The sequence below is a fragment of the Cydia splendana genome, chromosome 18 (assembly GCF_910591565.1).
Source record: "Cydia splendana chromosome 18, ilCydSple1.2, whole genome shotgun sequence".
Lineage (NCBI taxonomy): Eukaryota > Metazoa > Arthropoda > Insecta > Lepidoptera > Tortricidae > Cydia > Cydia splendana.
The window spans coordinates 4,385,201-4,409,818 of NC_085977.1; the positions used below are offsets into that span (position 1 = coordinate 4,385,201).

Genomic DNA, 24,618 nt, shown 5'->3' on the forward strand with positions numbered 1-24,618 from the left:
TCGTCCATATATATGAAATATATCCTTTTATTAAAACATTACAAAGGTAAGTTGCTGAACTGATCCAGAATCTGAGTAGGTTACGAATCTGAATTTAGTATCGACTTCAAGTCATTTCATGTTAAATATATCTTTAAAAGTTTTACCTTATCGATTCTGCTCGCAACTTCTGTGAGTTGCCACTATGGAGGAGCTTTGAGAAGATCCTGGTCAACGAGTGCAGCTGCCATCTTTTCCCGATCAGCTCCGGCAGCAGGCATAATACTTTCTCTAGAAGGGACAATGCGCCTTCTAGCTCTTCTCTTCCGGCTTTATGAACTAAAATAGATAAATATATGAGTATCTTAAAACTAGTGTATGTTTTATTAGTTAAATCTTTTCCATGATGAATGATTATTTAATGATTACCTTAACTGCTATTAGTGTTAACAATTTAATAAATTAGCAGGCCGTTTTATAAATGTCTAAAATGTAATAAAAAAACAAGGCTCTTTCTAATTGATCAGGATCAGCATCAGGATTTTTTATTTTATAAACCGGCTGCAAATCCATTTTCTGTAAGTCAATGATTTCCTAGTCAAATAAAAATAAGGTTTTAGTAAGACTTCACCCTTTTTTATATGTTGTGAGAAGTTACCACTGTTGATTAGTATGTTATTTTATTACTTAATATGCAAGTGTACTTGTTTATTTCTTAATCTCGATTATGTACCATTACTTTTGAAACGAAATTTGTCTGTATTTAAAATTTTCTTAAGCATTAGTTTCTTGTACTCGTTTGTAGTACTCATTTGTTGTTAGGACAGAAAAACCGATGGATAAATTTCTAAGATTTCATATTAAGTAATAAAATAACATACTAATCAGCAGCGGTAATTTCTCATAGCATATTAACTATATGAGTTCATTGAACCAAAACGAACAAAGTTTATGTTGTGATTATTTCATACAAAATTAACAATGGAGCTCTGATAAGATCTTTAATCAGATGTGGTCAAAAGCGTCCTTAAATAATTGCATATCTTAATTTATTTTCATTTATTTATATGGATTAGGTCAAGCCAATTAATTATCTTATCTGATAAAAACTTAGCTGTGTGCATAAAAATCACTTGACTTAGATGAGTCAGAATGTGTGAGTCACTTGTTTTGTCTCTGTGTCTGCCCGTAACGTAACACACCTCATTTGTCTACCTGAGTTAAACATGCAACCTTATATGAACATATTATTTTACAAAAAGAATCCAAGCTATAACAATAGATTGTGAATATAAATAGAACATAAAATATCATATTTTCAGACAAAATCTATGGTTATTTTGCAATGGAATTCCAATTCTTATTGAATCCTTATAGCAACAGCACATTATTATAAACATACAGAAAGAACAGTCTGCAGTAGATGTACATAAGTGGGTGAGGGGTTCAAAATGAGCTGAGCACAACTTTTGAAGAATAATAGTTGTGCAGATCATTTTGAAGTAGAGATGCACCGGATATCCGGTTACTATCCGGTATCCGGCCATTATTTTACTATCCGGCCGGATACCGGATAGTCACCTACTATCCGGCCGGATACCGGATAGTAACATTGCTTGATTTCGGAGTAAGCAAATTGGATTTAAGAAACAGACACGGTCATAATCGTACTTGTTTATTATTTTAAAACAAGTTAATAATTCCATTGACTTGCACGCGCACTCATTTCGAACCTAGATATGAGTCCGCGCGAACGCTCACTAGGAAACAGGTCAAATCTGCAGAATGCGCACCTGAAAAACCGAAATGTAGGTATAGTTCCGCTGGCCGAATATCCGGCGGCCGGATACCGGATATTCGGCTGATGGTCACGCCGAATATCCGGTATCCGGCCAAACAACTATCCGCTGCATCTCTATTTTATACACCTCACCTGTTTAGCAACTTCTATTGCTGAGCTCTTTTGCTGAGCTGTACCCTTTTGCTTAAAAACATGACAAATAATGGAGTTATTATTTAAAATAGTTTTAAAGACCATAGTCGTTTTGGTTTCAGGTACTTAATAATATGTTTGTCTGGATGGTTGGATACTTTTTGCTGTACAGTCACCAGAATTAATATCTGGCACAGTGCAGCAGGAAAATATGTAGGTATATGACACTCTTATACTTCTACAAATAACATCGCTAGTTATATGCGCACAAAATTATAGTAGGTAGCGAAAGATATTATTACAGGTGACTGTTATATGTTAATTTAATATCCCAACATTTCTGCCATCCTTAAGCAGCTCAAGTCTTGCAAAGTAGACTTTAGCTGCCTTACTTTAGGTTACGGACAGCAGATTTAGTACCCCCACATCTTGCAATATCACCCAAGCAAGAACTAATAAGCTAATGTTAAATGACTGCTTATTCGTTCTCGCTTGAGTCAGCAATACTTTATTTGTAAAAGCCCATTTACTTCACTCAGTGCCGGAATCATGCAAACCTTTAAAATTGTTCATAATTAGTGAGTTCTAGCATACTACCATTTTCTAGTGTTAAACTCCAAACTCCACTTAGCGCCTCTTACACCATCCCACTATCCCGGGTTAACCGGTTAAACTTGGAGCTACCAAGGTCACCAATACAATTTGACACTGGGTTAATGGGATGGTGCAAGTGGTGCTTAAACAACTAAATACTGGCAACCTAAGCTGTATGAGATGTGAAAACAAAGTTGTAAATATATCACAATGCATTAGCTATAGCAGATTGATTTCTATGTTATCTGATAGTTCTAATGCAATGATACGATATTTAGTTAATAGATAAGGCTTCAGTAGCTTTATATAATGCTTTTTAGTGCTGTAAAGCCTGCAAAGGGTTCCAAATAAAAAAAAAATGTTTCAATGATGAGATACAATGGATATGTGTATGATACAGTGCCACCCAAAACTCACCAAGATGGAACGGAAGTTCTGTATGGTACAAAAAGAAAAACAATAATAAGTACATATATTATTAATAATCAAGTCCACCATAGACAACAAGGAAAATATACTCATTAAATTAAAAACTAGTATTTTAATATACATAATATTGCAGTTAGTTATATGTAAATTGTGATGTTACCTCTTTGGCGAAGGTTATTTTCTGCTTGGATGAAGTTGTCATACAATATAAAATACACATGGCTGAAGTTGGCCTCAAAGTATGTTTTGGCTTCATCCGCGTCGATGTGCTCTGAAATAGAAGAAGATCATCACTCACACACTTGCTCTAAATATCACTCAAATTGCACTTGTAACACTTATGGGTATATAGCTCATAGTAAACTGTGATATGACATAAAATCATTAGGAAAAGAGAGTTTATTTGTACAGCAAACATAAGTAAGCCGAGGCGCACCAATTACAGTTATTTCCCACTAATTAGCATGTTCAACGGAATGTAGCGTCAATCACCAATAGAGATATTCTAGCCACTCTTAGACCCTAATAACAACACGTTCAACCTAACCACACTCGATTAACACGCGAAAACCTCACCTAAAACAATTTTTAAGTGTTTCAATCGGGTTGCAGAGTCCTTTTTAGAATCCTGTATTTTGACTGTTGATTTCTTAACATCTTGGTGAGATTTCTTGGTAAACATGTCGGTGTATGTATTACACGATCATAACGAATATTTTCTTCATCCTGATAATGAGAAATTTGGTTTTTCACATTGTTTTCCTGAGAGTTTTCACTCCCATTTTGACATAAGAGAAACGAAATCTCAAGCAAGTTGACGTAAACAGGGAGCCACTAATGTACAACCAAATAATGCTCAACCCAAGAATGTACAGCCCAATAATTGGCGTCCATGGTGGACGCGTATTATTGGGCTGTACATTCCTGGGTTGAGCATTCTCGGTCCGCGCAAGATTGGTCCGGGGCGATAATACGAAGCCATTCTTTTCACAGGGCAATAATGTACGACCCCATAATTCGCGTCCACTAATTTGAGTCCCTTGGCTTTCAATTATTGGGCTGCGCATTATTGGTACAGGTCGAGAAAGCCCGACCCAATAATGTACGACCCAATAATTGGAAGCCAAAAACCAGAGACATTCTTTTTTTTAAGGGAGCTGTCAAAATTAGTAGGGACGTTCTGACATTAACTCTTGACAATTTAAAAATAATCGGTTTTTTCTAGTGCCATCTTTCAGTGACATTGACAGTATTGACACTTGTTGGTTTACAAATACAATAAATGAATTCTAATAAAAGAAACAGTAGACTCAGTAGAGGTACGAGGTACTGAAAAAATATTAATTAATGGAGAAGCCGAAGTTGGAGGTAAGTGCCGCAATTCAACAACTTAAGCTAAAAAAATCTTCGTGTCCGCATGGTATTCCCTCGTGCGTATGGACTGTACAGCATGGTGCTGGCGGAGCCGCTATGGCACATATTTAACCTCTGTCTCGAGCTAGAAGTATTCCCAGAAATTTGGAAAATTACTTGAGTGATGACCAATACTGAAAGGTGGATCAGGAGATAAGGCAAGAGGGTTTCGACTTTCGAGCGACACAAAGTTTGTACCCCACACTTAATTTTTTTAGACTGCATGAGAGACAGACAGCAGTAAGTACGTAGATTATGAAGGGCACAGATTGAAACCAGCAGTGACATGGCAGTTTGTTCAAAAGAATATCTTGGTTATATTTGACAACTGGTCTGGCCTAGTGGGTGCCTAGCCTAGTGACCCTGCCTGTGAAGCTGATGGTTCAAATCCTGGTTAGGGAATTTATTTGTTTGATGAGACAGATATGTGTATATTGAATAATTATATTGTTGTCTGGGTGCCCACAACACAAGCCTTCTTGAGCTTACTGTGGGACTTAGTCAATTTGTGTAAAAATGTCTAAATATATTTATTTATATTGAGATTGACTGAGAAAACAAGGTGTATGCTACAAGGTGCAGGTTTCTGCAAAACATATCGGTGAGTCCATTAAGACAGCTGTTTATCAGAAAAACTGAGACTGGGTCACTGATCAATGGATCAAACACCATCAAAAACTACTACTTGAGAGCAAAAAAATTGTGTTTATAGGTTCAGCAAAACTACAAAAGGATACATACCTATGTTGGTGGATCCCCTTAGTTAGTTAGTTATACTGGGCATTTTCCGCAAGTCGACAACCATTGGCCTATTTTGCGTGAAAACGAGGTAGCACTACTCTATAGTTCGTTATTTTTTAGCATTAGAAAATATAAGGTAAACAATCTTGATGTGTCTTTTAATTGAAAAACACAGTCTAAAAATAAGTTACGGCAAATATGTAACAATTATGAATCTAATATGTTCATTTATATTCTTCTGCTTTCTTACCGTTCGTCAACTGTTTCTGCATAAAATAGTTGTGATCACCCATATATCATCTAAACACTTGACTTGTTACAATTCGCTCCTTAAAAAGCGCATATTTAATCTACCGGTACCTAAAGTATCATCTGCATTTGCTAAACGTTTCGGGGACTACATAAAGGCAGCAACTTACAACGCCATTCTCAAGCACTGTGATTTAAAAAATGCAAATGAGGCCAAAAACACTACCTATAAGCTACTTCAATCACTGAGTTACACAGAGACAGAAGCTATTTTGCAAAGTGTCACTTCACTGTAATTTTTACCTTAGACTATGTTAATTGTTCATTTTTAGTTTTAAGTATTAAATGTAAGTTTTAATGTTATTATGTGATATTATATTAATAGTATGACCTGCACACGATAACGAAACTCTGTTATACAAGTGTAATTGGTTCCCCGCGATACAGGTGTAACCTAGTGCGGGGGTCCCTGGTAACTATGTTTGTAACAGTTTTTAGAAATAAATTATTCTTATTCTTATTCTTATAAGTAATAGTTATTGATTTTTAAAAAGCATTTTTCAACTAAAAGACATGTCAAGATTGCTTACCTTCTTCCAAGTTCTTTCTAATGCAAAAAAAAACGAACTATAGCCACCCCAGCTCCTCCATGACACCTAGCAGTGTCTTCAGGTTGCTAACTGCCTCCTTCAATGTGCACGGAGTCCCTAGGTATTGGTTCCTGTATACTTCTACCTTCTACCTACAGTGTAGGAGAATATGCTTTACTGTTTCTTCTTCTTCCATGCACACTCTGCACATGGGGCTGTCTGTTTTACCCATATTATGTAGGTGTTTGATTAGTGCAGCGGTCGGCAACAAGCGGCCCGCGAACCTTTCACTTGCGGCCCGCGAGCCTTTCACTAGCGGCCCGCAAACCTCTCACTTGCACCCCGCGAGTCTCCTAGGCTATTTTGTATGTAGTATTGACAAACGACAATGTCTGATAAATAGGCCAAGAAAGGTACGCTCGGCTAGTATGGCGGAATGGAAATAATTAGTAATAGCTGAAATTTTCGGTGTATGGGACAGATAATAAATCTAGTGATTACGTCGACACATAATCCAAATAAATATATTACATTTAGGTATTTAAAAAAAAATTTAAAAATATAAAAAATCACAGAAAGTTTGTAAAAAATATTAATAACATTTTTTAAATTTATACTCATAGAGAAATATTTGCTTTATGACATTAAGCATGAATCACACAAAAAATAATTCTGTATCCTACATTTAAAGTAAGTAACCTACGGTTATTATTAAATTCAGTATATTTCCGTCCTCAAAAATGGTAATAGGCTATTTTTTCTCTCATTATTTCCAAATTACAATAAGTACAAGCGTTGCAATTTAATCGTACACTAAATAATACCGTATGGGAGGTTTTATGGGGTTGTGCATTAATTGCCTGGTTAAAAATGGTAATAGATCAATATCATATGGGATTTTTATTATGAGTTCTCCTTCATCGAATACTGTAAAAATCGGCTTGAAATATGATTCGTAACACAAAAAACCATCAAAAACGTTATCGTTGCTTTAAAGTTGCCGCGCACGAGCCAGCGAGCTAACGCGATTGGTCGTTGCATGGAGCGGGGCGACGGAACGATGAAACTTCCATCGCCCCGAGCGCGAATATTTAAAAAAGTATTTAGTATATTTACTATTTACTCGGTCAAAACATATGTACCAGTGAACGTAAAAAATATGGGAGACTAGATTCGAACTAATTATCAGCTTTAATCTGGGCAAGAGTGCTGTAAATAAGAAAGTAAATTTTACGTAATTGCAGGCTTTCCGTCTTTGCGTGCGCGTTAAATTTAATACAATAATAGGCCAATTATATAGGGCTATTATACTGACACACACCCAATTTGATAGCAGAAAAAGACGCGAAATTAAAATTTTCTTAGGGAAATCAAATCTTCGCGCCTATAAGTTTAAACCATTTAGAATTTCAATAGCGGTTATTTAAGTACCACCCCTCACCACTAAAATGTAATTATCAAAAACGACAGTTGCTAATGTTCCCCAAAGTAAGCATTTCTAGTTATTGCTGCAATACAGTGGTACCGGGCACCTTGCGACGCAAGGCCGAGCAGGAATCGCAAACCTTAAAATATTTGCACTAATTAATTGAGTTAGGATTTTGTTAGTACTCTTTAATTGAATAGCAAAAAATATAAGTTATGTATTAGAAATACCGTTATTATTCGATTTTTAATTAAGTAATTATAGTTAAACTTATTTTTACCGTGTGGTGTCGGTTAAAATTTCACTAGTAACATCATTTGGCGACTAGGGCAATAAAAGTCGACACCACAACCAACAAATTAACAAACAACAATAACCAACAAATTAACAAACAACAAAAATTTGCAGTAATATTCCAAAACTCGACTGAACGCAAGCGCACCGAACCGTGTCGCTCCCCTGACGTGACTCAGTGTCATAAAACGTAAGGCCGTGGTATTAACGACAGCGGATAGCTGAGCGGCGAGCGGTGACTGCAGGCGGCAATAAGGTGTTCAGTTAATGTTTTTATAATTTGAAATGACTTCGTTTCCATGTAGAAATAACCAAACAGACTTTAGAAGCATTTAATATTTTATTTGTGGCCGTATAAATTATGTTTTATTGGTAAATTAACTACAATAATTCATATTTGTGGATAAAACAATATACATACTATAATTAATACTAAATTAACATTAAATAAATACATTATTTATGACATAAAAATACATTGCGCGTATTTAACTACTTAGCACTGTTTAATTACGATACTTGCAAGCAAGTAGTAAAGTATATGGCTCCATCCTATCCTGTACCACGATATACAAGCGATAACATTTTTGCGACAGTTTTGTATAGATAATGGATTTGTCGCTAGAAAATTACGATATCGAGATAAAAGTCAGGTCTCTGAGCGCTATTGAAACCTCAGATGCTTTTTACTTATACATGTTTTAAATTTGCCGCGCTTTTTCTAGTCAAGCTGAATGTGTTTCACTATAGAATAGTAATCGAATTGGTTCAGATTTAACGTTTAATGCATATAAATAACATAATTAGTAAATAACATAATTTTGGACTAAGTACATTATACATACCTACATGACATCAGGCTATGGTTTGGCGCACCGTGACCCTGAACGGCGCGGTAATGTGTTACGGCTGTTAAGTGAAGTCCAGACGGGATGATCAAATCGACCGATTTGATCAGAAATGAAATTGGGGTCAGTCTCCAAATTAAGCAACAATTAAACAACTGTACCGATATTTGGAACCTCAGAATAATATACCCGGCCGGATACCGGATAGTAACTTTGCTTGATTTCAGAGTAAACAAATTGGATTTAAGAAACAGTCACGGTCATATTGTACATTACTCGTTTATTATTTCAAAACAATTTAAACATCCACTCACTTGCACGCGTAGGTACCTACTCATTTCGAACATAGAAATGAGTCCGCGCCAATGTTCACCACGAAACAGGTTAAAACCTGCACAATGCGCACCTAAAAACCGAAATGTAGGTATTGTTAAATTTAGTTTGTAGTTAATTAGTTTTTTGGTGTAAGTGTATGAACCAAGGTCTGAAATAAATGATTTTTTATTTTTTTTATTGTTCCGCCGGCCGACGGTCGGGCCGAATATCCGGTATCCGACCAAACAACTATCCATTGCATTTCTAATTGAGAGTGGCAACACTATCGTAGGTCGTATTGCCCTTTTCTAGCATATACGTCCCTCGCTCCTACACTCCCACCACACAGGCAGGTTGCTTTGTCAGTTATACAAGGCAAATTTTAAAGTCATTGGCATGCTGTTTTTCCATCTGGAAGGTCGTGAAGCTAAACTGCTGGTGAGTTTTTGAATTTGTACCTCAGTTTAGCTGACTATATTGAAATAGTTATTTATTTTACAAGGGGGCAAAGTTGTTGTTTAACCGCTCGTGCTAATATTGATACTTGAGCAAGTAAAACATTCGAAACATGGAATCTTGAGCGTTGCGAGGGTTTCAAAGCACGAGGGTTAAACAAAATTTGCCCCAAGTGAAACACAAAATGTTTCACCACACCAACCCGAAGCAAATATTAAATGTAAAAATATCATACAAAATCAAATACAAATGAATTTTATTAAATATTTATGATTTAAAAGTCAATTCTACCAGCAAACATAAGAAAACAACTCAAAATTTGCATTTGATTCCTTTGCCTCACTTGTGAATAAAATGAAACTTTGCTCTCAGTTTTTGAAGTGCAAAGTAAGCCTTTCCGAGCTGGTGTGAAATAAATAATTAAATTTTTCACGCCACTGTTCGGAAATGTGGCAATAGATGGTCTAAAACCAAGCTGGAAAGTAGGCAATAGCTGTAGCACCTGAACCACCACTACTACAATGTTTCATTATTATCATCATCTGTCATTGGTGACAGTTCGCTATAGCAATGAGTATAATTTAAAACATAAAAATCAATAAAAGGTCTTTTTTGGCGCAACTTTTTCCTTCAAAAATAAATTTAGGTTATTCATAGGACCAATTTCTTGTTTAAAAAAAAAACGAAATGTCAAACTATTCATTCATTCAGTCAGTTCATTCGATTCACGCTTAAGGCGTTTTTTACTTTTGTAGCTGTTTGTGGTTTTTTTAGCAAAAACGCTTCTAAGTTTAGAGTCCGTTTGAAGCAAACAACATAAAAACGCCTCTTAAATGTGATAAAAAAGAAAAAAGGCGGGATCGGAAAATTCTCACTGAATTGGATAGTACTATAAAATATAAGAAACACGTATCTACGCTCGCTATAAAAATGAGTTCTTCTAGTGAAGAAAATGATATTCTTACGCTGACGCCTACCGAAATTCAAGAGACAGCACAGGCAGTGGCTAGTAATTTGCTACCAGAGAAATCGCGGGCTAGTACTTATAGTTATTCAAATGTTTCCTTATTTCCTCGCAGTAGTCGTGAAAAGCACTATGTAATGCCTCGGCCGGAAACGCTAAAGATGGAGTCGTATTATTCGAGGGCCTCCACCAACGTGTCGGCCCTCAAACTCACTCGTCCATCTTTTAGCGGTTTTCCGTCCTCTCCTACAATGTACTATAGTTGTCCGTTAAATTATGTAGCAAATAAAAACGATCCGGAATAGTGATGTGAAAGTGCAAGAGGATATTAGAAAGAGAGATGCCTAAGAGTAGCATACCATAATGAATACATGTGTCTTAGCACTCTTAGCTGTATATTGTATTGTTATAAATAATGTTAAAAATGCTTTATGTTGTTAATGTGTTCCAAATTGTGCTGCTTTGGCATTAGCTGTAAGGTGCAATTTGTTATTTGAATTAATAAATAAATACAATAAATGTTAATTTTACAAAATGTACCTATCAAATTGTATACTTTATTAAATATCTCTCTCCTCACAGGTGTTACAATAAAGTGTGTACGTACTACATTATTAATTAAACACTCATAATATAATTATATTACATACACATAATAAGTATATCATAGGATATGTATAATCACATTGGTCTGGCGTCTTCCCACCACCAGGCGATAACAAACATGTTTCAATATTATTCTTAGGTTCCGAATATCGGTACAGCTGTTTAATGACAGCATTTACTCAAAAATAAAACGCTAATTAAATAACTTATCATATTCGGAACTACAGATGCAACGGATAGTTGTTTGGCCGCATACAGGATACGGGAGGTACGGCCTGACCATAGGCCGAATATTCAGTATTCAGCCGCCGAATATTCGGCCGGCGGAAATATTCAGGTTTTTTAGGTGCGCATTGTGGAAGTTTTGGCCTGTTTCGTAATGAACTTTCGCGCGGTATATAGGTCTATCACTAGGTACGAAATTAGTGCGCGAGCTAGTGAATGGAACGTTTAAATTGTTTTAAAATAATAATCGAGTACGATTATATTCCGATATCAAGCATAGTTATTTAGTACCCTTATTTTAGTATCCGGTATCCGTTCGGATATTAAAATAAGGGCGAGATAGGATACCGGATAGTAACCGAATATCCGGTGCATCTCTATTCGGAACCTAAATTTTTAATCCTGCATGGTGCAAATATGTATAATACTGAGACAATGACTTGAAAATTTGTCTTGTATAACTGACTGAAGGTTGAGGGAGGCGATGGCTGAGATACGCGTCATACTCGTGAACGGGTGCTGTTTGTGGAGACTGGTCTGTTTAAGCTAACACAAGCTATTATACTTAGTAACTTTATTTTTATTAATTAATTACAGTGAGACGCCTCATTCTGCTCTCGTATGTTTCTTTTCTCTTAATGAATGTATTAATTATACAGGATATTGACTCTTGGAGACCCTATACATCTCTAAGGATAACTTGATAAACTATATAATCTTATAGTTCTGACACCTAGAGACATTTACACCTCTAAATATTATAGTTTTTTTTTTGTATTTTGTATCTGTATTTTTTATGTAATTCGACATTAAGAGACCATATACATCTCTTAGTAATTGTAATACGTTAGATTGAATTCTTAGTTTTATTTTATAAAATTGTTGATGTTATTATTTTTGCATGTATGTAAATTCAATGATGACGTGTAAAAGTGCCCTTGTGGCCTATTTGCTGAATAAATGTTGATGTTTGATGTTTGACAAAGCAACCTGCCTGTGTGGTAGGAGTGTGGGGTAGAGAGGGAGGTATATGCTAGAAAAAGACAATACGACCTAGGGGCTGTCCATACATGACGTCATCTATTTTTGACGATTTTTGTCGCCCCCCCCTCCCCATAAAATCATCAAAAAATCATGCTTCGAATGACACCGTTTCCACCTGCGTCATGCTACCATCATCCGATGTCCAGACCCCCCCCCCCCCCACCAAATTTGAAATGACTTAAATTTATGAATAGCCCCCTACGACAGTGTTGCCACTCTCAATATTATTTATTCTTAGGTTCCGAATATGGTAAGTTATTTAATAAGCGTTTTATTTTTGTGTAAAACGCTGTCATTTTAAAGCCGTACTTTTCGCCTTATTGCAAAGGAGTAAGGTGCAAAAGTGTAAACATATATTTCACGTCGACTCTTATTATACTATGTTATACTTATTATGGAACTTACTATGTTATACTTATTATGGAACGTAAACTATGAATTGAAAGAGCACGAAATAGTCAATATAATACGTTTGTTGAAAAAAAAAGTCTACAGACGCTTAGGCGCGAAGGGTTATTGTCTCATAGAAAATTTGAATTTCGCGCCTTTTTCTACTGACAAAGTTGTTGGATAGACGTTAATATCAAATTAAAGAGTGGGCCTACACACTTCGCTGTGACAGAATGTGAAAGTGTCACCAGAACTGTCAAATGACTACGATAATAAGTATTCCTTTTATAATGCCACTCCACACTATGCCATTCTGAAATTAAATAAGAACGATAGATAGTCATGCGCAATTTTTATTTTTGTAGTGGGTCATAATTGACGTATATAATTACGAATATAATTTGAACATCAATATAATAATATTGGAAATGATATCAGTTATTTTTAATCAGCTATCATTCACGCGCGCGTTCATTTTGCTCAGACTTGGCCGCACAAATATTTGGTGCGAGCGAGACACCCACGCACGTTCGAATTGGCCTGTCACTTGTAGCAACTTGTAGGTAAGTACATACTTACCTACATACTATCCACGCGTCCTTGGCACGAACTCCCGCCACCGCCCGCATTGAAACTGTCCCCGCGCGCCGCAAGGAAATGTAATCCTTAGCATTAGCGCAAAGAGTTCAAATTTGGTAGTTTCATTTAGCGAATTTGATAAAATGCACATATTTATTACATTGACCATATTTTTGTGTGATTATGTATTGAATATCACTTTGAACGTTATCAGAACAAAGTCTGCAAGAAATTATATCTATAACCATTTTTTCTAGCATGTTTAAGGCGTAAATATATATACAAGTGATACAAATCATATTGATGTCGGATTCTCGGATAAATAGCTTAATGAGGTAGTTTTATGGTAATTCAATCAAAGACCTAATTATTACTTTTTTTTTATATCAAGTTACGACGTATATCCGTGAGGCCCCGCCATTTATTGAATTAGTTATTTTCCGTGTTAATATTTTGACTGATTCCATTGTCGACTCATTATAAATATTATTTTCGTCACGTTTACGAACTAAAAATACTATTACTATTTTTAACAAACAAGAACGGCTCTTTTTTTTAACTATTTTTTTTTACCTACTTCCGGACAGAAAGTTTTTTGGATTCGAAAATAAAGTATCTTAAAATGATCTAAAGAACAGGAATAAAAACAAAATTGCCTATTACTAATTAATGTTTAACGTAAGCGTATCTTTACTGGAGTAAAAGTCATAAATATTAACAAAGTGCGGCCCGCATCAACTTCGGTAACTACTATTTGGTCCTTGGCTGCTAAAAGGTTGCCGACCGCTGGATTAGTCTGTTATGTCCTGTGATTAATCCTACTATTTTGCGTAGTTGGTGTCTGGGTGTTTTTAGTAATATTTTGGTGTAAGCTTGTAGTTTTGTTCTTTGGTCTGCCTACAGGTGTTCATTTTAGTCCAGTACTTATTGTGAAGCTGTTTGTGATGTTGGTCTAGCTGGTTTCTGAACCTTTCCTGGCCAGTTCATCCGCTGCATCGTTTCCTCTTGATCCACTATGCCCCTTTATCCATTATACTGTTACTTTGTTGCCTTCTTTGCTCACTTCAGTGAGGCCTCGATGACATTCAAGTATGAGTTCCGATGTAAGTTTGTAGCTACCTACCCAAGTAGCATGGAAGTGTCGGCAACATCAATATAGCAGCCAATTGAGAACTTAGAGTGATTTAAGGGACGTATAAGAGTGTCAGAAAAGATTTAAGCTGTATAAAAGGTACTTTACAGACATTATACAGCTCAAGCTGTATAAAATCATTATAAAGGTTTCTGCGGAAGCATGGGGTGCTTTATCAGAATATAAAAAATCTACTATAAAACTAAAAGTGTTTTGAGAGACTACAAGCTAATTCTATCGTAAAAGCTGTATACAGGCTGTATTGTAGTAACACTTGGCACTTTTAGCTGTACAAAAATATCTGTCAACTCCGTTTTAAAACATTAAGTGTTGTGAAACACTACAAGCTAATTTTATCGTAAAAGCTGTATACAGGCTGTATTGTAGTATCACTTGGCACTTGTAGCTGTACAAATGTATCTGTCAACCCCGTTTTAAAGCTATTTCTTATGGCGTAATCTTACTCTCCTATAAGAATAGTAGTTGTATAACTTCTGTCTGTAAGGGTATTATAAAACCAAATGAATAAATGGCAGCTATAGTACAGCTTTTTCTGTATTACTGATAGAGTCGCTTATAACAATCTTTTGGCGTAATTTTACACTCGTATAAGTATAGTAGTGTAATGATTTCTGAAAATAAGTGTATTATAAAACTAAAGGAATATATGACAGTACAGGTTTTTTATTTGTTATACGGATTTCTAAAGAGAATTATAACTTATGTACGGAGAACCGAAATACAGCCAAACGAATACAAATATTCTATTATAAAGCTGTTTTAATTACAAAAGCTGTAAAAGACACTCCATTTATTACACAGCACAGCTACTAAGATTATAATGCTCTCCAACTATCCTGTAGGCTGTTTAAAAATTGTCGCCATTTTACAATAAAACAAAAAACGTATTTGTAAATATAATTAAAGAAATACTTGCAAATATTTAGCAGACTAACGCCGTGTTATGATTACCAGCTAAAATAAATTGTTTAGCCTTAGAATTAATATTTATAAATATTTTTGATACTCTAACCTTAAAAACAAACAGTAACTTTACCGATTTTTGATATTTTCCTTATGGGTTCTCTTTGTTATTTTGCAGGCGCGTAAATATTTTGCCAGAAAAGATACACAGGTTCACAATAAATAATAATCCGCACTTACCAATAATGTAATATGCCATCCAAGTCCTGTATAATATTTACTTTTACTTTTACCATCCACTATACTTAACACTTTATTGTCGCCATTACTATATTATGAATGAACAAGATTAAGACATTTTATAGTTTCTTAAATGATTATTATTCTCTTGTAATTATTTCTTATAACTCATTTAAAACTTATATTCTTATATCGTACTTATAAGAGATTATCTGTAGTGTTAAGGTTTCCTGTTACACCGAAATATAGCTGTAATGCAGCTATTATGCAGCTTATGTATTGCTTATACAGCTACTCTACAGCTCTAATAACGCCAAAGGCTGTATAATTTGGGCCCTTTTTTTACTTATAAGGGCTGTATAAGCGCTTATACAGCCTTTGTACAGCCTAACTGTACAGCTTATAGTATACAAATAAACTTTAATACAGCTTATATACAGCTTGCAATGCTACTTGGGTAGTGCTTGCAGTACTGATTTACTGTCTGACAGTATTAGTATATTTTCTTGTTTTACTTCTCGTCTTTTTATCGCATTGCAAGCTTCTATTATTCCTACACATTCAGCTTGGAATACCGTATTGTGTTCCCAGTGTAACCCAGGGGTTTTGAGATGTATATGTTCAGGTCCTCCGAGAAGACACCACATCCGGTCCCTTCATTTGTTTTTGAGCCATTTGTGGATATTCTTAAGTTTGTTTGGTATAGTCCTTATTAATAAAATATATATTAAAAACGGGTCACTCACGTATTTTAAGTCGAAAAACGCTCGACATGTTTCACTCCGTACCGAGGAGTGTCATCAGGAGCTTGCGTTTACGGTGACGGACCGGCGCAGACTGCGGGCCGCAGCTCTCCGCGCCCGATAACTCGGCGCAGGCGCCGGTGGCGGCAAGGGGGGCGAGAAACTACCCTCATTTATGGCATTATTGTCAAATACGAGAGTGACCCGTTTTTAATATATTTAATATGTCTGTGTCTCACGGAAGTTTTGTTATTAAAATTGGTATAGTCCTTGTACAAAAAGAAACATAAAACATGAAAGAACACACATCATTAGTACAAAGGCGAACTTATCATGTAATTCATGTATGCGGCACCGCGATATAATACATTCGGTAAAGACAAACTGAAAGAAAACGAACTTAAAGATGTTCTTCTGTTCTGCAGGAAAACAAGAAGATTCGAGGAGAATGGTGTGGCACTTAATGCCGCCGGGACAGTAACCTAGCTGCAGCTCCAACTCTAGGGAATTGGGCTGAATGAACGCAACACGTGATCGACAGCCCACCTGCTTCCTGCCGAGCGTCCCTACACTACCTCTACATGGATGCCTCGCTTATTCTGCTCTACAAAACTTCTGTAAGTAGAGAATGTACAAGTGCAAGAGTTGAAGGATTGAAAGAGCTTGTCGTCTTACCTGACAGTCTTCCACACATTTACCTTAATTAATTTAAATGATTTTAATAATTATAGTCCTTTTTAGGGTTCCGTACCTCAAAAGGAAAAAACGGAACCCTTATAGGATCACTCGTGCGTCTGTCTGTCCGTCTGTCACAGCCGATTTTCTCCGGAACTACTGGACCAATCAAGTTGAAATTTGGTACACATATGTAAGTTTGTGACCCAAATATGGACATGTAACGTAAACAAATTAATTTTAAACATGGGGACCACTTTTGGGGGGTAAATGAAAAAAATAAATTTTCAAACTATATCATCATATCACTTCATCATCATATCAAATGAAAGAGCTTATTGTAAGGATCTCAAATATATTTTTTTTATAATTTTCTAATAAACAGTTTAGAAGTTATTCAAGAAAATAGGCAAAAAATGACCATCCCCCCCCCCTTTATCTCCGAAACTACTAGGTCTAAAATTTTGAAAAAAATATATAAAATAGGTCTATACCTATAGATGTCAGGAAAACCTATTAGAAATGTACAGTCAAGCGTGAGTCGGACTTAATTACAGTTTTAGATCCGACCCCTACGGATTTTTTAAAGATATTTCACTCACATATTTAATTACACAAACGGGTCTACCGCGATATAATTTCATTGTTTTTTTACCTTTAATTCCGACGTTTCAGCTGAGTTGCACCAGCTGTGGTCATGGAAAGACTGACGTCCCAACAAACCCACAAACGCCAACCAAACGCGGTAGACCCGTTTGTGTAATTAAATATGTGTACAAAACGCGAGAGTTTAAAGTGTTAGATTTCACTCACGTTTCACATAAAAAATACATTGTTAACAGTGCCGGATTAACCAATAAGCAAAACAAGCACGTGCTTAGGGCACCACGTTCAGGGGGGGCACCAAAATGCCAGGTTGAAAAAGGTGAACAAATTTTAAAATTAGGGACAGACACATCGTTTTTACCACACGATTTTTTTTTAGCTGTCCAAAAGCTAGTTTGCAAAAATAATGGCGCGTATTTCTTTGGGAAACAATCGGTAGCAGTAGAAGAGGTGTGACTACATGCATAGATTCGATTTCAACCCAGTCTTTTGCGGTTCGGCGTTAGGTCTTATGCGAGGCCTTCTGCCTTACGGCAAAGTTAATCTTCTGCCTTAAGTAATTACACTTGGGCGTGGATCCAAATCCAAGCTTTCCTCTTTCGCAGCTGGGCCTACTGCCTTGCTCACACTTCGCCAATTCAATTCACTTGGTCAATTCCAAGCTCTATACTTTCTTGCATATTTTATGCATGAAAACAACCTCGCTGAGAGCCTTAAATATCGAGCCCTATGCGAAGCTAGGCTGATAGAAAACTGTCCCATCCTTTCTCTGTATGAAATCCTGGATTCGGGCCTGGTTCGGACTAAAAGTAAAATTGCGTTTTTTATATCGAAAAATTTTCGCGCTCGCTTCGCTCGCCTTTTCAATAACTTTCTAAGGTATGACAAAGGTGACATTCGGATGACGACTGCAGCAACATTACTCTGTTGCAACGTTACTGCTGCAGTACTGTCAACTTCCGTGATAAAATGATGTGACTGATTTCCATACTAAAAGTAAAAATGTACAACTGTCTATCATATTGCGTTTTTATATCGAAAAATTTTCACGCTCGCTTCGCTCGCGTTTCAATCACTTTCTTAGATATGATAAAGGTGACATTCGGGTGGCGACTGCAGCAGTATTCGGTACTCTGTTGCAACATTACTGCTACGGCACTGTCAATTTTCGTGATAAAATGATGTGACTGATTTCCATTCTCAGCTATAATGCGGCATTGAACTTCTCTCAATTTACCAAAAAAATCAATGTAATCTTGATGACCCTAGGGAGAAGGGCACCATGGTCTAGAAATGCTTAAAGCATCAAAATATCTTAATCCGGCACTGATTGTTAAAAATTGTGTAATATACATATATATGGAACGCGAGCCCGACTCGCACTTGGCGGGTTTTTTTTTTTCAGATTACCTCACTTACCTCTAGTATACTACTTTTGAGGTTAGAACAACCCACCAAAACATTTAATGTAAAGTGTTGCCAAGACTAGTTGCATAAAGCTCTTACGGGTGGATTTCAAAATCCTGCGAAAACTTATGGTTCGGTCTTTATAAAAAAAAAATTGTAGGTTATGCGAGTTGCAACTTTTTTATATGTTTTTAAGAACTATTATCTTCATGTTCCTTCAATTACCATCTCCAATAACTTAATAGTTTTTTTTATATAAAATGTTTTATGTGTCTAAAATCATCACCGTCTACCGGAAAAATCTGAACCTTATTGTTTGCAGTGAAAATTATAGCATACCTATCGTACGACTGCGATTTTTCTTTTACTTATATCTTTTCCATGTTGTTGTTTAACACATGGGAAAATATGCAATAATTCCTTCACCGAGAAAGTACATTTAAAAATATTTAAAATTTTGTCACGAATATTCGTCAACACCGTCATGGTAATGTCAATGTGAGCTTATCTCCGTGTATGAACAACGAAATACCGCTAAAGGTCCTTGCCCTATTTTTCACTTTAATATAGAATGCCAAAAATGATTTCACTATAAAGTCACATCATTGAATCGTGAGAAATATTACGAACAAATTTGTAAAACGTAGTTTGTCACAACAGAGCATCATCACCGTTATGCTTTGGTTTAAAAAAAGTTACAAATGGTATATTAGAAATAATTATTGAAATGAATGGCAAACTACATGAAGTTTATTGTGTAGCATAGACATTAACTACTATTATTCGTATTCTATGTAGAAATAAAAACAAGAAACTCTCAAATCGTCAACACCATACCCATCATCACCGGGAAAAAATTACGACCGGTGATGATTTCATGTGTATGGTGATGACGGTTCTCAGAAACTTTTCCAGTTATTTTGCTATAATTCATTATGAAATTAAGCTGTATGTTTGAAAAACGTTCTCTATGTCTTCTAACACTATATAATGTCTACCTTATAAATGTAGAATAAATGTAGAAGAAGATATGACTATTTCTTTCACACTAGAGGATGGTTAGTTTTAAATAACATTTTGACTGAAGTAGGCAAAATTTAGGTCACTTAGAACTTAGAACATACAAATGTTTATATTTATTATCTAATAATGTAAATCGTGCAACTTAGAGTCTGTAATTGCATGTTAGTCGTGTTAAAACAAAGTATTTAAACAAGCAACATATATTAAGTTTTAAGCGACCATAGGCTACGGTACTGGCTCACTATCGTAATGGACTTATGTTTTTTGATAATATTATATTAATTGATGTATATAATTACAGCAATTAATAATTATACCATTGGGTAGTGACCGGACCCAATACCTAACATTTTGTAACTTATGACATGCATTACAAGTAGGGGTCTTGCAACTTATAAAACACTAATTATATATTAATGTTTAGCTATTAAACAATATATATATGGATTTAAATCATTATAGCTATTTTTAAAGTTAATTTATAAAACAACAAAAATACAAACTTATGCAGTGAATCAAATTATCAAAAAAAAAGTAATATGTATATCATAAAAATTAAGCTCACTGGTAAGCCAGCAATTTTATAATATGATATAAATACCAAGTTATGCAGTAGATAAAAGAAGATGCGGGTTTAAACTGATAATAAGAGTACAATATTGTTAATATGATTTAACATTAAAAAAACCCAAAAAAATAAATGAATACATAAATTGCCTATTTCGGAATATAAATTATTTAAAATTATACAATAATAATACTTGTTATATATTTATTTATATGATCAAAATGTATTTTTTATAATTTTCTAAAAACTATTTATGTAGCTAGTCTTTTATGTTCAAAAACATGTTATTTGTAATGTTTATTAAAGTTCTAAAGCCTTACAATTAAAAAAAGTTTTTGTTTTTTTAATACGTTTTTAATACATATATAAATTAGTTCCCAAATCGTCATTACCGTACATGCAGTGTCATTACCGTCTATAAAACAGTCATTACCATACCATGATTGTCATCACCATCTTGCGTTTTTATTTTCCGAAAGCGATAACTTCAAATATAAGCCACAAATGATTGTATAAATACCATAAATATCCTCAATATACAGCCCCCTATTACTTTGCCCAGCTAGAATCGTGTTAAATTAAACATTAAAAAAAAATATTTTTTTGCATGGGAAAATTTTTGGTGATGAAATCCACCCTTACACTAAAAAGTTATCAGATCCCGTAGTAGGTACCAAGACTTTTACTCTGTCATTCCTAACTTTATACGCTCTAACAGTATAAAGCCAACATCTTGGTCAAACAGTACGGCTTGGCCGTTTCGTTGGTGTCATACTCATATGGACAATCCCGTAATGACACTTTCAGAATTTGAAAGACCTTTGTTGCTACTTTGTACAACAAGTCCACTGAGGGAGTGTTTGTAAAAACGACATATCAGTTTATATAAACTACGATAATACAAGGTCATATAAGCAGGCATAATTTTAAAACATTTAACATTTAGGTTTTCATAAAAGTTACGTACCTATTTCTAGCGCCATCTATGTATGTAGGGCCTATATTAAAAAAGCCAGGAAAGTTATGAAAGTGAATTAAAGTTTATGGTGCACTGATAAAATCATTTTAAACAAATATTCTAAATATAATTATTCTCAAATTTCAGGAGCTGATACAAGCAGCCAGAATGAGTCTCTGCTGAGTCGCCGGCGCCGGACGTGCGTCGCGCGCCTCGGGCGTCTGACGTCTTCGTGTCAGTCGCCAATTGCAGGAGAAGATACGAATAGTTAGATATAAAAGCTACTTTAGTCAACCTCGCCTCAGTACTGTTTGTATTGACTGAAATACAAGTAGCATATATGAGACGTTCGGACGTATCCGTGAAAATACGAAGGTAAAGGAAATTGCACTACATTTTTAGAACCTATTCACCTGTCAGTAAAATATTGAAAAGGAATGTTCATGAGTTTTATAATTTTCTTTCCTCCAACAGCTTCACATGGAGCAAATGTAAACCTTTTATGTTAATAATATCAGTAATGTCAAGGTACAACGCTCTTTAGATCATATTGCCATTCCTTTTACTCGAGCGGCCTGTGGGTTAACTATACGAAGCGAGCCTACAATGCATTAAAAGTGCAGTATAACAATGCATTCAGAATGCTGTTGGGCTTACCTCGTAGATGTAGTGCATCTGGCATGTTTTGCGAAGCTAGAAGTTTTCTGGCAATCATGCGCAAGAAAATAGTATCTCTGCTAGGTCGAGTTAGAAGCAGTCCCAAACATACATGTTCGAAAAGTAGAACTCCCTTAGATCGTGTTTCAATTTATCGCCTCTCGTTGGCAATTAAGGTGGTTCGCTTTCCATACAAAAAACAATTAAGTACCTAATAGTGTGTAATTACTTAATATAACGCAATTGTTTTTTGTATGGAAAGCGAACCACCTTAACTATTCGCACAACGTTTTGTAGTTGCAGTAAGTACTTACATATGGCCGGTAAAATTTTCGAAATAGGTATGTATTTACGTACAGTGCTAATTGCCGCACATAGAATAATTAAAGTTTGATCAATCGGAATATGTTCATAAGTCACTTATTACATTTCGATTTATAAGTCTGTATTTTCCAGCTTTAGATGTGCATGACTGCATATGCACATCTAAAGCTGAAAAATGCTTTCATGAATACGTTTATAATTATGGCTAAATTATGTTAATAGGGACAAATGTATCATTTTCAACCAAAGGGGTACTTATTATCTGTTGTCAATAAGGCGCTATTTCCATAAAGCTTCAATTTGAAATCAGCCTCGTCGACAACCGACAATGTTAACCTTTTGGTTGAAAACGTCACAAATTATGGCGATAGAGAATACAATGTTCTGTTGCCAGAGTGTAGCACTAGTAAAACCCGTAAACGAGTGAATTGCAAAAAAGTGTAGGTAACACAATGGAATATTCACAAAAATATGCAAGAATGTAACACAAAATGAAGAAAATGTATGTTTTTTTTGTGTTACGTCACACAAAGGAAGCCAAAATCGACGCCGCAATATACTAACCACATATTACACTACCATCCTGGAGCTAATTGGATTATTTGCATTTACTATTATAGTATATACCTATGCCTTATTTTTACGCCTAAGACCCTATAAGCTTTTAACAAAAACCATTATTTATTTTATACCTACGGGCGGTTTAGCTCCCGTACCTACCTCTATTATACCTAGCCACGTGCTAAAGCAACAATGTCCTTTAAATCCGTATCCTGTATCGTGATAGTATTAAGATTCAACTCGTCTACATTGAGGTGGTCGATCGTCCTAAATACATTACCAAAACATGTTAACTCGTATGAGCTGTTACATAGATTTGAACCTTAATACTATCATGATAATTTTTGATTAATATTTTTAAATAATTTGTTAAGCATATTTACACTTGCAAATATAATTTGCAGCATTCTAATATTATGCTATGGTAAACATATAACATGTTATATATTCGCGATTCATGTCAACAGCCCTATTGCCAGGCCCCCTCCAGCAGCTCGGCCCCCCGCGCCCGCCCCCGCCCCGCAGTAATAGTTATTTGTTTTACAAGGAGGCAAAGTTGTTGTTCAATCGCTCGTGCTAATATTGATACCCGAGCAAGCGAAAGATTCCAAAATTGAACCAATAGCGTAGCGAGTGGTTAAAAAAATGGAATCTTGAGCGTTGCGCCCTTTCAAAGCGCGAGGGTTAAACAAAATTTGCCCCCGAGTGAAACACAAAATTTTTCACCACACCAACCCGAAGCAAATATTAAATGTAAAATATCAAACAAAATCAAATCCAAATTAATGTTACCTATTAAATATTTATCATCCAAAATCATCATAAAAGTCAATTCTACCAGCAAACATAAGAAAACAACTCAAAATTTGCATTTGATTACTTTGCCTCACATGTGAATAAAATGCAACTTTGCTATCAGTTTTTGAAGTGCAAAGTAAGCCTTTCCAAGTAGGTGTGGTGAAATAGTTATTTGTTTTACAAGGGGGCAAAGTTGTTGTTTAACCGCTCGTGCTAATATTGACACCCGAGCAAGCGAAAGATTCCAAAATTGAACCACGAGCGTAGCGAGTGGTTCGAAAAATGGAATCTTGAGCGTTGCGAGGGTTTCAAAGCACGAGGGTTAAACAAAATTTGCCCCCGAGTGAAACACAAAATTTTTCACCACACCAACCCGAAGCAAATATTAAATGTAAAATATCAAAGAAAATCAAATCCAAATGAATGTTATTAAATATTTATCATCCAAAATCATCATTTAAAAGTCAATTCTACCAGCAAACATAAAAAAACAACTCAAAATTTACATTTGATTACTTTGCCTCACATGTGAATAAAATGCAACTTTGTTATCAGTTTTTGAAGTGCAAAGTAAGCCTTTCCGAGCTGGTGTGGTGAAAAATATAATGTTCTAGTGCTGAAACGTATCACTATCACTGTTTAGTTAGAACAACATGAACCTCATAGAACCCTCTTTCAAGTGCTATTGAAAGAGGCGGCTATACAGGGCCTGGGGCCTAGGGCGGCGAATAGTTACGATACAGGTGCGGAAAAGAGGAAATTCGAACGAGTGGCGATAAATTAAAACACGACCGAAGGGAGTGTTTTAAATCCACACGATTTGCAAATTACCTATTCGCACGTGTATCGTACAACGTTTTACAGTACATGGCCCTTTAAACTTTTGACATACGCACGAAAAGTGCTATTTTACGCACTAGTGCGGGA

At 35.5% G+C, this 24,618-nt stretch overlaps 1 protein-coding gene and 1 long non-coding RNA gene across 2 annotated transcripts in view; one reads left to right on the plus strand and one right to left on the minus strand.

Annotated features, from left to right (window-relative positions):
* Positions 1-3,755, minus strand: part of LOC134799645 (probable Rho GTPase-activating protein CG5521) — a 60,144-nt gene extending 56,389 nt beyond the window's left edge. The window contains exons 1-4 of the mRNA XM_063772084.1: positions 3,512-3,755; positions 3,096-3,206; positions 2,924-2,941; positions 147-318 (exon numbers count right to left, since the gene is read on the minus strand). Coding sequence (XP_063628154.1) covers positions 147-318; positions 2,924-2,941; positions 3,096-3,206; positions 3,512-3,617 — 407 coding nt within the window. The 5' untranslated portion in view covers positions 3,618-3,755. The remainder of the gene's footprint in view (positions 1-146; positions 319-2,923; positions 2,942-3,095; positions 3,207-3,511) is intronic.
* A 379-nt stretch (positions 3,756-4,134) lies between these two features.
* On the plus strand, positions 4,135-21,789 carry LOC134799382 (uncharacterized). The gene is made up of 3 exons (XR_010145390.1): positions 4,135-4,303; positions 16,540-16,731; positions 21,499-21,789. It is a non-coding gene; the product is annotated as an uncharacterized LOC134799382 (long non-coding RNA).
* The last annotated feature ends 2,829 nt before the right edge of the window (positions 21,790-24,618 follow it).